General features: G+C 49.9%; 1 protein-coding gene across 4 annotated transcripts in view; it reads left to right on the top strand.

Annotated features, from left to right (window-relative positions):
• The first annotated feature begins 1,446 nt into the window (after positions 1-1,446).
• The window catches only part of DLG5 (discs large MAGUK scaffold protein 5), a 121,210-nt gene continuing 108,856 nt past the window's right edge, over positions 1,447-13,800 (top strand). For 2 of the 4 annotated variants that reach the window (XM_081074163.1, XM_081074161.1), the window contains exon 1: positions 1,447-1,841. In XM_081074163.1, coding sequence (XP_080930289.1) covers positions 1,538-1,841 — 304 coding nt within the window. In that variant the 5' untranslated portion in view covers positions 1,447-1,537. The remainder of the gene's footprint in view (positions 1,842-13,800) is intronic. The other 2 variants (XM_081074164.1, XM_081074162.1) reach the window with 1 other exon arrangement.

The following is a 13,800-nucleotide window of genomic DNA, read 5'->3' as shown; positions in this document are numbered from 1 at the left end:
TCGGTGTTTGTAAATGAGATTCAGCCATTCCAACATAGACTTGGCTATGGCCCTGGGGTCCTACTCGGCACTAGTGCAGTGGGGTTACTGAGAGCAATCAGTTGGGATTCCAGCTTTTAAGACCTTGTCCTGCAGTGGGAAGTGGTAGGTGTCTACAAAGGGCTGTGATTGAAGGCAGAAGATATTCTTGGACTCGGAGCAGGACCATAGATTCTTGCTCAGGGAATCAGGGAAGCAAGATTTCTGTAGCCTATTGATTTGCCTCCTTCTGAGACAAACTAGAATCTGGGGGTGACATCTAGCAGGGAGCGCACCTTTGTTGCCTAAAAGATCAGCGGCTCTACAGCGGATCCTCACCACCCTCTTCCTCGTTCAAGAACACATTGCTTCCTCTTCCCAACATCCAAATCCCTTTAGACTTTGGGGAACAACCCATCTCAAATGGAGGTAAGGAGAAATCCTGATTAACCAAAATTCAGGGGATTATATTTGGGAAGTCTTTATAAGAGCTCCTTGGAGTGGGGAAATCTCACATTTAGGGGAGGTCTTAATTTAGAGATGTCCAAGTTTAGGGGAGCCCTCTTGCCCTCATTTGTCTCCAGGCTTTATTTTGGGGTTCGTGGAGATCCTGATTGGGAGATCCTGGATTGTGAGCAGGGCTTCCTTTGAGGGGCTTGAGCGCTGGCCATGAGCGAGCGCGGCTGTAGGGGCTGGGGGTTCCGTCGGCTTCCTGTGGGGCCTCTAAATCCGTGTCCTTCACCCTGGATTGCCCTTGGGCCCGGGGGACTGGGACAGCAAAAGAGTGCGGTGCCCAGCCTCCCCGCCCCCATCCCCTCGGGAGGCTGGGACCCCTACTCCCCTCGCACATCCCCTTGGGGTCGGCCGTCTGGGGTTCGGAGGGGCGCCCGGAGAGGGAGAGGAGGGGAGAGGACGTAGGGCCGGGCCGGGGACGGCGGGGCTCGGGGCACTGCGGACGGGTGGGGGCCGCGGGGCCCGGGTGAGCTGGGCCGGGGTGCACGGACCCGGCCAAGCCGGGCTTGAATCGTCGGCGGCCGGGGCCACTTGCCCCTCGGCGTTGGGCTCTGGGGTGCTGGGCGCGCGGGGGCGGGGGCATCGGGGCGAGTTTCCTCGGCGGGCGGCGCGGAGGGGGAGGGGGAGGGGGAGGGGGAGGGGGAGGGGGAGGGGAGGGGGAGGGGGAGCATGTCGGCTGGAGCCGGGCCTCGGGGCGCGCCCCGGCGGCCGTCCCCACCTCCGCCTCCTCCTTCTCCTCCGCGGTCTCCTCCTCCTCCTCCTCCTCCTCCTCCTCCAGTCCCGCCGCCGCCGCCGCAGCCAACATGGCTGCGCTCCTGAGCCCGGGAGGCGGCCGCTGCTGAGCGCCGCCCGCCGCCCGGGCCCCCAGCCCGCCAGGCCCCCGGCCCATGGCCCCCGCCGCCCCCCGGCTCCCGGCGCGCTAGGGCTGCAGCCAGGGGCTCGCTGCCGCGGGGCCGCTCGGGAGCCCGGGCGCCGTCCGGCGGGGCGGGGCGGGGCGGCCGCCACCATGGAACCGCAGCGCCGGGAGCTGCTCGCCCAGTGTCAGCAGAGCCTGGCCCAGGCCATGACGGAGGTGGAGGCCGTGCTCGGACTGCTGGAGGCCGCGGGGGCACTGAGCCCCGGCGAGCGGCGGCAGCTGGACGAGGAGGCGGGAGGCAGCAAGGCGGAGCTGCTGCTGAAGCTGCTCCTGGCCAAGGAGCGGGACCACTTCCAGGACCTGCGCGCGGCGCTGGAGAAGACGCAGCCTCACCTGCTGCCCATTCTCTACCTGAACGGCGTCGTCGGGCCGCCGCAGCCCGCCGAGGGCGCCGGTGAGTGTCGGCCCTCCACCCCGCCTCGCAGCCTGCGTGCACCACCTCTCTCCTGTCCTCCGAGGGGGAGCTCGGGAGGGCCCCTCTTCTACCTGGCCCTGGCCGCGGGGACAGCCTTTCCTCCTCTAGTCGCCTGGGGAGGGGGAGATGCGCGGATGCCTGTTCACACCTCCTCCCCCAATCCCGCCGTGGCTGTGAACAATGCCAGGCACTGCAGGCCTTGACTCTCCAGGTGCCACGGCAGCAGGGTCCTCCTGAGACCGCCAGGTCCAGCCAGGTCCAGCCCCTGGACCACCTCCGAGGGATGTCCGTTAGTCCCTTCTCTAAGGCGCTTCACCATCCACCCGTCCTTTGAGAGCCCCTGCTAGCCTTTAATCAGTGATACAACCTATAAGAATGGAACCTGGGCCAGGTCTGGTACTCTTGAATTTTGGTCCTTGTCACCCGGTTTCAAGACCACTAGTGCCTTTTCACTTTCAGGCTCTCTTAGCTCTGTGTGCCCTGAACTCAATCTCTTTGCTCGCCCAGACTTGTGGTTGATTATGCACAATGCCTGCTAGGTTTCTTTGGAAACTGTGGGCCTGGAAAAGTTGGGGAAGTTGCATTGCACCATGGGAAAATCCTAGTAGTGGTTGCTGGAGCTCAGATCCCTCTCTGAAGGTGCTGAACTGTGTGAAGAGGGAAGGTTGGTGGCTGGTTCCCTTGGGGGGTTGGTGTTGGATTTGTGAGTTTTCCTGCATGGGGGTTACTCGGGTTACTCCTGGTAGTTTGTGACAAGTAGTAGGCTTGGACTGGCCTGGTTGGGGAGTGTGGAAGCCAGTCTTTTAGATAAGGAAGCTTGAGGAAGAAAGAGCACTGAGGAAGGAAGAGAACCGGCATTAATTAGGCACCTACTGTTGTGGGAGGCGCTCTGGTTTATCACATTTAATTGTTACTAGTCTATGAGCTATTATTCTTACTTTGCCAGGAGAAAACTCCAGCTTGGAGTGGTTAAAATGCTCAAAGTATTGAGCACCAGGAGTTTTCAGTTATAACCTACTGTTTTATTTAACACGTTTGGAGCCAGGAATCGGCAAGTGCCACCGCTTCTGTCTTGTCCTTATTTTAAGAGTGAATGGAGAGGGCTGACAGACTACCTTTAGCAACTTGTAGGCCAAAGGCTGATGAGATCTGTTTATATGGCTGTTAAAAGCCTCAGTTATTAAGGAATGATTTTTATAAGCTGTTCCTGGTAACAGCTCGGATGTAGATTGGCCGTCTCAACCGCACTTTTTATAGTGAAGGGAACTGACATACAGAGAGACTAAACTGCTGGCCACACAGCACATCATTTTATTGGTGGTTCTTTTGTCTCCACTTTGGGTTTCTGACTGTCTGGCATTTACACCCCTCAAACCTGCATTCTGTCCCCTAATTGTGATCATATATCTGAATTGCTGGGCAAACCCAGTCCACTCCTGGGATGGTGCTTTTGAAGATGCAAAGAAGGGCTGTCAGATGTGGCCATGAGGATAGGACAAAGGAAAATCTCATCAGGGTAATTTTTTTCTTTTTAATTGCTTTTATCTTTGTATTCATTTGTCTATCTTTGAAGGAGTAGGTTTATCAAGGAAGCACAGAAGTTAGAGTGCAGACTCAAGTGCGTGTGTTGGGATGTGTTTGAATTAACGCTAGCTTTAATATCTGGCATAGATGGATGAATTACCATGAATTATTTTCTCTCTTTTTCCATGCCTGGTGGAGAAGATGGGGCCTCACATGGCTGAAGTTCTAGGAGCGGGTCCCATCCTCTGAGGAAGGGATGGAATAGAGTTTGGATTTTATCCCCATAGGCAGTGATTTCAGTCCCTCGTTTTACCACAGTGTAGAGTTCTGTAGCCTTTCAGAGGGTCATGACATCCTCAGAAAAATAATTTTCGAGGGGAAGTTAAGTTTATTTTAGAAAAAATTAGGATAGCAGTTGGTATGGCAAGATACCATTTAGAGCTTTTGGGGGAGAGGGGTGACGTAGTGTGCAAGTAAACAGTAGACTGTTGGGATCTTTGTAAAGGATGATTTACTGTGTCCTGGTTTTCCATCTTTTTTTTCTTTTAGCCAGGGAGCCCTTCTCATGGGGCAAAGCTTAGAGTATAAAAGAACTGCCCTGGCTGAAGGGATGGAAGCACCCATCTCATTCCCCTGGGAGCCAAAGCAGGGAAACCCAGCACTGCGTCCTGCTCCTGCCTCCTTGCTTTCCCCAGTACTTTCCACTCCGCACGCAGGTCCACAGTTCTGCCCATAAGTTGGTCGTAGTGCAGGGCTCTTGTGGGATCCTGAGAGAGGAACCATGTGGCTTCCTAAAGACCCATAGCACCAAGGGGAGGCCCCTTTGTCACCATCTCTACATCAGAGGTGTTCCCATCACCTGGTTATGGGCTTCCTTGGTGGGTCCACAATGCCTATCCCCTGCCCGGCACGTGTGTGCTGTGGGAGTTTGTTGGGGTCTCACGACGTCAGGCAGCTGCCCACATGGGGCCTGGAACTGGGAGGGATCTGGCCTAGGTGGAACTGGCCTAGGGAAGCACACCAAACCCATCTGTTTTGCTCATGTTCAGTTAGAGCCCCAGACATGTATAACCTACCATGTGTAGGCCTGGGGTGTGAAGGTGGCTATGAAAATACACTAGGATTTTGTTTGGGGGCTGGGCGATTCCCGTATCACGATTGATAGCACATTGCTGTTCAGCAGTTTGTATCTTACCACGTGTTTTAATATCAGTGAATTCTATGGCAACCCCAGTGGGATGAGTTGTGTCTTTCCTGCATTATGCTGGGTTCGGTGACCCCCACCTGTGAGGTGTGAAGACAGGCCAAACAAAAATAGGGCAGGAAGAAGCTGGAATGAGGTGAAACACAGTGCTCCCGATTCCATGTTGGGGTGCTTTTTTCCGTTACCAGATTAGGCCCTTCCACTACCATGTCAGGCCATTTCCTGCATTGGGAACTCTGTGGCATTATGTAGCCTTTGCTGGTCCCTGTGCATGGATCTGTAAGGAAGACGTGATGTCCTCTGCCCCTGCTAGTGGTAGAGATAGAACTGTGTCTCCCTTTGAGGGGCCCAGGTCTCTAAGGTTCTTTCTGCAGTTGTACCAGGATCTTGTTTTTTCCCTTGGGACTCACACAGTCCTTTGTTTTGTCTCTTTGATTCTCTGACTAGTGACTAACATCTGGGTTTTGTCAGTGAAGATCCTCGACTGCCTGCACCTGGCCTTGAACCTCAGTGACTCCATCTGTGAGATGGGCGGAGGGTGCAGGACCGCCTGCTTCAGGCACGGGGAGGGCAGAATGTGATGGGGAGACCTGGAGTGCCTGGTCCTGTGCTCAGTCCAGGGGGAACAGGGTGTAGACAGAGACAGGGGTGCGTAGGATGTAATTCCAGCCCACAGCTTGCTGCCTAGTTGGGGGAATGGGACACTCAGGAGAGGGACGTTATGAGACAGATCAATTGAATGATATAAATACAAGCGGGCTTTTTCCGCCTTTTAAAACTGTATACTACAAGCTTTCTGCAAATACTCTCATCCACCCCTAGGGGCTCTAATTACCAAACCTTTTACCCCAGGCCTCTCTTGTGAGGCAGAAGTGGCAGGGCTTGGTGATTGTCCCCTGGCCTAGGGTGTGCTCAGAGCTGAATGTTTCCTTCTCTTCCTAACCTTTTGTGCCTCCTCTTCAGTTTCCTATCCAGCTGGCTGACTTTGCTTCACCAGAGTTAAGAGAATGGAGATGGCAGTGTCTGCTGGAGACGCTGAGGGAGGCTTTGTGGAGGGACTGGGGCTTGAGCTGGGTGTTGAAGGGGCACTTTGAACATGCAGAGGGAGAGGAGAAGGGCGTTTTGGGCTGTAGACACAAGAGCAGCGGCCTAGCCATGAGACGGGCTGTGTGTTTTCAGGTTGCAGAAATTAGACCAGCCTGAGTGGAGCGGGGTATCGGCCTTGGCTCTGGGTGGACGGGGTGCAGAGGTAATCTGGGGGACCAGGACGGCTAGGCTGAGAGGGGTTTGGAGTCTTTTGGAATTTAGACATTGTACACTTGTTAGAAGTTAAAGGTGGAGGAAGTTTTTTTTAAAGGAATAACCGTGCCAGGCTTTTCCAGCAGCAGGAGTGCAGTTGGCTATTGATAGTCAGGTGTGGACTATTTATTATTCATTAGAGGTTACCTGGGCCTTTTGTTCTCTCCCTACTCTCTTTGGGTGCCAGCCCCCTTTTCTTCATCCACTCTGGAGGGTCAGCAGGGACAGCGACATAAGTACAAGCTCCCGTGATTATAGTCTTTCTTTTGGTTCTTTTAATTGTGTTATTTGAGAGGAAGTAATGGAGGAACTTGAAAGTAATAGTTGAGAAGAGTTTTTTAAGAGAAAGGCAGATTTTATTTCTATCCCTCTATACTGTGTTTCCCCGAAAATAAGACCTAGCCAGACCACCAGCTCTAATGCGTCTTTTGGAGCAAAAATTAATATAAGACCTGGTCTTATATTATACCCAGTATTATATTATAGTATAGTATATTATATAATATAAGACCAGGTCTTATATTAATTTTTGCTCCAAAAGACGCATTAGAGCTGGTGGTCTGGCTAGGTCTTATTTTCGGGGAAACATGGTATATTACTTCAGGATGCCTTTATTGCGAGTGACAGAAACTTAGACTGTATTAGGCAGAAAAAAGAAATTTATTATATAATATTCTAAAACCTTGGCATGGATTGGGGGAACTGGCCTTTGGATAGTTGATCCTGAATGCTGCAATCTTTCCTCTTGGGCCTGGAACATGGTCTTGGGCCTCTGGCTTCTATCTTCACAGCTCCTTACCAAAGAAGAAAGAGAGCCCTATCCAATTAGCCCAGGCAGAGAAATCTTGTGGAAGGATTCTGATTGGCCAGACTAGGAGTTAAGTGTCCATGTGAGGACCAATCACTGGCTAGGGCTAGAGGACTAAGATTAGCTCAGCAGTGGACCCAACCAATAGGTTTGGGTGATGGAATGCTGTGGTCCCATACCAGTACCATATGGCTCTTTAGAGTGGGAAGAAGCAGTTTTCCAAAAGAAGAAGAGCAGGAAGGATGTTGTGCAGATAAAACAGCAGGTGCATGTCCATGACATGGGGTCTCATCTTTGTGTGATGAGGCGAGTCAGCAGGCAAGGTCATTGCTAGAATGGGGTGGTGGGGAGACGTGGGCAGACTTCACTGGGTTTTATACCTTGAGCAAGGCAGTTAACCTTTCTGAGCTTATCTCCTCTACAAAATACTCTACAAAATAATTAAAACAGTAACTACTTCACTATGCCATTTGATAATTAGTGGTAAGAAAAAAGGAGGAGCGTTTGTTAGTATGGTGAGCACTGCAGCCTGCAACCAGCTTTAGAACCAGAAACCTGGGATTCTTCCGATATTTCTGAGGGTTATGTGAGAGATCCTTGTAAACTATGTTGAACAGATGTCAGGATTGCTTTAACTGTAGCCGTGGGTCACCGAGAGTAGAGTGTAATCTCCACGAGCTAAATTCGCTATTATATTTCTAAGGCCGAGAATAGAGCCTGGCCCAAGATAGGTGTTCAGTAAATTTCTATTGTGTGGGTGACTAGTCAGCTGTGCGTAGAATGAGTGCTGTGACCCTGCGTAAGCTCCAGTCTTCAGAAACACGTGCAGATTTCCTCAGTGGTGACTTCACAGTGACAGAAGGCTGTGGGAGTACAGGAAGGCTAGAGCGAATCCCAGATGCTCACACGGATATCGCCACCCACAGTATGTCTGTGACGGAGGCAGGTGGTATGACATTGGTGTCTGAAGTTCTCAAGGTCACTCATCAGGTACTGGCATTGTGGGACTGGCTGCCAGCAGCCGTGTGGAGCGCCCACATTGCCTTTGGTAGGATTGGAGAGCCCTTCCCTTTTTGCATTTAGAATTTGAATGTCAGCTTGGTGTCCTCAAAAGAGTCTTGGATAGGGATCTGCTCCCAACTGTACACCATCTTGACATTGGATGAGCTTCTTAATGACCTGGGGCTTATTAGTTTCTGGTTTTCCCCAGTACAACAGTAGAACTAGAAGTTTAGCACTGACCGTGGACTTGCTCAGTCCTGTGGGATTCTCAGCACTTCCAAGGTGGCAATAGCTCCACGGAGTCTGGGTGATGGGTTGGGCTAGATTTCTGAGGCTGCTTCCAGCTCTCTACCAGGATTACTGTTTTCTCAGTGAGTGTTAGTGTTGAGTGAGTTTTAATACTCTGGCTTCCGATTTCTTGAAAAAGTAAGCAACGGAGGAGAAATCTTTGATCTTAGTTTTTTTTTTGTTCTACCCCATTCCAACCTCTTAGACATTCTGCGGGCCAGTGTAAGGGGGCTTTTCAGTTATTTCCTGGAACTTTGGGAAGATGTGAGCCACAGAAATAGTGGACGTAGAACAAGAGGGCTGAGCTGCTTCTCAGTCTGTGCAGCAGGGATGCTGAGTGTCTTCACAGAAGAGTTTTAAGTGGGATTGAGTTGGGGGGATATTGCATCTTTTTTCACCTGTTATGTGGGGCAGATTGCATATCTCTGAATTGTGTGTCTGTATTGATTTTTTTTTTTTTTTTTTGAGACAGAGTTCCATGAAAGTGCTACAGAAACCTTTTAAACTAAACAGAGATGTTTGGAATATTCCACGTTAGTCATTCAACTTGAAACCGTTGGTGGATAATTGCGAAGTGACTGTTGACCTTGACGTTCATTTCACACTAAGGGCCATAACCCCTTTGCTTTCAGTTTGTTTGTTTTTTCAAATTGTGGTAAAATATGCACAGCATAACATTTACCATTTGGACCATTTATTTAAATTGTGGCGGTATATATATATATATAACATGAAATCTATTATTTTAATAATTTAAGTGTACAGTTCAGTGGCATTAAACACATTCGCATTGTTGTGCAGCCATCACCACCATCCCTCTCCAGAACTTTCATCTTGTAAAACTGAAACGCTACCCCCATTCAAGAACAACTCCTCATTCCCACCCTTCACCCATCCCCTGGCAACCACTCTTCTATTTTCTGTCTCTCTGAATTGGACTAGTCTAGGTACCTCATGTAAATGGAATCATACATTATTTGTCTTTTTGTGTCTGGCTTATTTCACTTAGCACAGTGTCATCAAGATTCATCCATGTTGTAGCAGGTGTCTGGATTTTCTTCTTTCTTAAGGTCGAATGATATTCCATCGCATGTATAGACCACATTTGGTTTCTCCATTCATCTGTCAGTGGACACTTGGGCTCCTCCCGCCTTTTGGCTGTTGTGAATAATGCTGCTATAGACGCTCCAAATGTCTTTTGCAGACCCTGCTTTCAGCTCTTTTGGGTATATATCCAGGGGTGGAATTATGGATCATGAGGCAATTCGATGTTTCATTTTTTTGAGGAACGGCTACATTGTTTGTTTTCAGTTTTAATTAAGGAAATCCATACTGTTCACAACACCTCGGCTCAGGGGTGAGGGGCCCGACTGGAGTCCTCATTCCAATATTTTCTTTCCTTTTTCTTCTAAAAATTGTGTATTTTCCCCCCCCAGCCTATTTTGGAAAGTCTCAGGACAGTTCTTGGGACTTTAAAGATAGATGTAATTTCAGTAGTCCCCTGTAACTCTTTTGAGGCCAGAAGTCACTAACCATAGACTCCCAGCAGCATTCATATCTGGCAGCCAAGGGATGTTCACACATTTCCTTTGTGTTTCCAGTACTGAAATCTCCATTCCCAAAGGTCTGGAAGTATGTTAGTTATTTCTGCTTTGTAGACACTTCCTCTTTATCCCATTCAGGGTTGGTTTGGTTTTTCAGTCTTGAATCCAGGGTAACTGGCTATCAAGATTTTCTTTCAAAAGGCTTAGATCAGCATTTCCCAAGGAAACATTTAAACACTGGTTTGGTGGGATGTCAATGGTGTTACTTGATAAAAGGGTTCTGTGGTCACAAGCATTTGACCAGTGCTCGTTTGAGCAGGTCACACGGGTTTCTCTTCTGGGAGCCTCTCGAGAGCCCTAATAAGCCAGTGCGCATTGGGACTTCGCTGGAGTGGGTTCACTGTGCAGCATTTCCCAAACTGATTTGACCACAGAATCCTTTTTCATTGAGCATTTTGCGACACTAGTGTCTTGAGAAATGCACTTTTGGGAAACTTCAGCATTAGGGCCTGGACTAGAACATCAATGTATACCATTGTTTTTTGAATTTTCCCCCAGTTCTCTCACTTGGGGAACTAAAACCTTACACTTTCCCGTTCTTTGAAATTCTCATATCTGCTAACGTAGGCACCTGTGATTCTGGGACCAGTAGATTGTTTTGAGCTGTGTCGGTGGTTTAGATGTGTAGAAGATTCTGGAGCCAATATGTTTCTTTGGTTGTTTGGTCTTGCATAGGGTATGTGGCCTCTCTGAGCCTTAGTTTCCTCAGTGTGGCTTGACAAGAATGAAGCCTGCTTTTGCGATGGTTATGCTTTGAGATGGTTAAACCTCTTGTGGTCTTCACTAGGACTGGACTCTACTTAGGTTCACAGGTGGGGTTTCGGGGGCTCCTCAGGACTCACCTACCCTGGTGGTTGGGTGACTGCAGGTTTGGGACTGTTAACTGTTGGACAAGCCTTTCCTGAGCCCCAGGGAGTCCTGGACTGGGGAGCAGGAAGGTGGTCTCTGCCCTGCGAGTATTAAATTACTTCTGGGAAGATGGGTGACACAGATCATTGGGGGGTTTGGAGCCAGGGAGTGAGTCCTCAAGACGAGAGAGAGCTGAGTGTTATGAACCCAGTCTTGTGGAACCCCACCGTTTAGGATTTAATTCTTGGCTCTTCCATCTTAAGCTGTGTGACTTCAGCAAATTGCTTAACCTCTCTGGGCCTTCTCTTTCCTTACCTGTAAAAGGGCTAATAGTATTCTCCTAGGCCTCTGGTGAGGATTGAGGTGACTTATGTGAGACGAGGGCAAGCTGCGCCCACCACCACTACTGTTGGGGATTGCCTGCCCTTGAGTGGAGCCAATCCCCTGTGTGTCCTTGGAATCAGGCGGTGTCACGGCACAGGCCATTCCTGGAGTTAGAGAGACGCCCAAGGGAGAGTCCAGAGTTTGCTTGGACTCACATCCCTGGGGCTGCTGAGAACACACTTTCAGTGCTTGGAGCCTGGAGCCCGCAGTTGAAGGAGGCCATCGCCTTGAGCTGTGAGGATTTTGGCTCCAAAAGGACCTTGAGAAGAGTTTGTTTTGGAGGAAAGGAGACTAGCGGTACTTGGATGCCTGTTGTCAGATGGACACCAGCAGATGATGAGACTCAGTGCTCTTTGATCCCAGAAAGCGGAACATGGGCTGATTGGCAGAAGATACTGAAAGGGAGGATGGAGCTGGACTTAAGCAAAGACCTTTCTTCCTCCCTCCCTTCTTTTCTTTTAACCTTTACGGTATAAAGTGCTCACACATGTGCAGAAATGGAAAGGATACTATAACAAACACCCAGGTCTCCCAGCAACTTTTGTTTTCTGTAGTATTTTAAAACAAATCTCAGACAGCCGATCGCATCCCCCATAAATACTTAAGGAAGTGTCTCTAAAAGATAAGACCTTTTTAAAAAATCGTACCCAGCAGAGCATTTTCCCAAGCAACCATATTAAGAATAACATCTTAATGTCGTCTCATACCCAGTCGCTGCTCAGTTTTCCTTGTGTCAGAAATGTCTTTTTATAGCTGGTTTGCTCAAATCAGGATTTTAATAAGATCCATATTTGCGTTTAGCTGATGTCGCCCTCTGAGCCTCTTGTCTAACCCCTAACTGCTCGCCTTCCCTGGGTCTTTTGTTGAAGGAAGAACTTGTTTTAATGGTCGGTGTCATCCAGCTATGCAGTGGACTGTTCCAGGTGGTGACATTCCTTCCCCGACAGTCCGCATGGACACTGGGGGAGCACGGGGGGTTGGGTACTCGGGGAATGGGCTGTGGATCTGACCGCAGGCCTCTCCAGTTTCAGTTTCCTCATAGGGCGGTTGCAAACAATGAAATGAAATAACATTTTTGCAATGTAAATATCCTTGATGATTTATTTATTTGTTTTTGCTGTGGGACCCTTTGCATTCATTGGACTCTCACAGGAAATCCAGATGTGTAAAACAGAGGTGCCGTGTGGAGGCTTGGACCTTGTCCCATTTCCACGTTGCTTCCGCTGGGCACCTCCGCAGGGTTTTCCAGGGTTCCACAGAACGTAAAACCACTGGCTTGGATGCTTTTATTGTATGATGTTCCCCATGCTGAGAGAGAGGAGTCCCCCAAAAGCCTCACCTCGCTTTGCCTGAGAGGAGCTGGGTTGGTGAGTCCCAGGTGGACACGGGCTGCCATTGGTGGCAGCTGGGTTTCCATGACACACTCTTCTCTTTGTCTGCTTCCTCTGTTACCTTTGTAGCTTTCCTTTCAGGATGAGCCAGGCTCTCAAAAATGACAAATGACCACAATGTGGCTAATAAAAAAATCCTAGTCTCTGCTATGATATGGGAAGGAGCAAGTGCCAGCCATCAGACGGTCCCTTGCAGTGGGAAGTGGTTACCTTTTCCTGGAAAATTCTTCTTTTTTTTAAAAAATAGATGTCACTTGCGGCCCTGCCCCTACCTTGTAGAGGAGAACTGTTAGCCGTTGATGTATCAGCAAGCGCTGCCACCGTGTATCTCACGGTGGGGTCTGCAGAGCAGCCGTGTGGGAAGCAGTGCCGGCGGGGACAACCGCCTGCCGCTCAGGCTGCTCCCTTGCAGGCCGTCTCGAGCCGCGGTGTGCTTTCTCTGCCCACAGTGTTTCTCCAGGCGTGTCTCTCAGGCGGCTCTCGGGCCTCTGTCTGAGTCACCCTCAGGTTACTTGTCTGAATGGTACCTGTCTGACTCCTTAAGATGGCCCGGGACCCCAAACAAAACTTCTCGGCCATCTTTTGACCATTGTGAATCTGCTGTCCAAAAGTGGTGAAAATGTGCCTCTCCAATGGTGAGTGATACGATAACAAAGAAGAAACTGGATTTTTATATTTTGTTGTACGCAGCCATACTTTAAAAATGTTTAGTGACCTTTTCAATACTCATGAGAACCTCTGTTCTTCTTACTCGGGGTAACCTCTTTTTCTTCTCATGTGGGCAGAACGTTCATTTCCTGTTTATATTTTTTAAGCAGCTTACGATTGTTCAGTATCACGGCTGGAAGGGATCTTAAAGACCATTTTGCCCAAACTGCCTATTTTACAAATGAGAAACAGCAGTGCAGAGACACAAAGGAACCCCCACCGGGGTCTCATTGCACGCCACTGGCAGGGCTGGACACAGGATCCAGGTTTCTTCCCAGGCCAGGGCTCCCTCCATGGCACGACTGCCAGCCCCAGGCTGGGCGGGGAGTCTCCGGAGCTTTGGCTGGTTTTTCCTGATCCGGGCCTGGCTTTGCAGACACCAGCCTTCCCAGTGAGGGTGAGCCAGTGACAGGGCATTGTAGTTCATGGAGCTGTGCTACAGCTTTCCTTCCGGACCACTGAAAAAAGTCTTTTGTCCGTCCATGTTATTGGTATTATGCTCTACAGATGGGCAAACTAGGCCAAGAGATGTTTGTCATCTTGCTCAGGGCCACCAGCTGCTGAGAGGCTGGGCAGGTTTTGGAGTCCTTGTCAGTTTCTTTATAAAGACTGCATTTGTTCTGTGTTCCGAGCCAGCCCGTGAAGGTCCCGGCGAGATGTGTGTGTCCTGAGCCTGGGACACCCTCCCCTTCTCGTCACAGTGTTCATTCATTCAGCAGATGTTTTCTGAGCACCTGTTGCTCACGGAGGACTGTTTGGATGCAGACATAGGACGCGACGTCTGAATTTAACGCTGAGTCACATAATGGGTCTGATGTTGACAGGACATGCCTCCTTGTCTCAGGCTTTTTGTGACACAGCAAAAAACTTCCAGGGC

This window comes from Rhinolophus hipposideros (assembly GCF_964194185.1).
Source record: "Rhinolophus hipposideros genome assembly, chromosome: 15".
Taxonomy (NCBI): Eukaryota; Metazoa; Chordata; class Mammalia; order Chiroptera; family Rhinolophidae; genus Rhinolophus; species Rhinolophus hipposideros.
The sequence above is the reverse complement of the archived record's forward strand: the minus strand, read 5'-3'. Positions and strand labels throughout refer to the sequence as shown.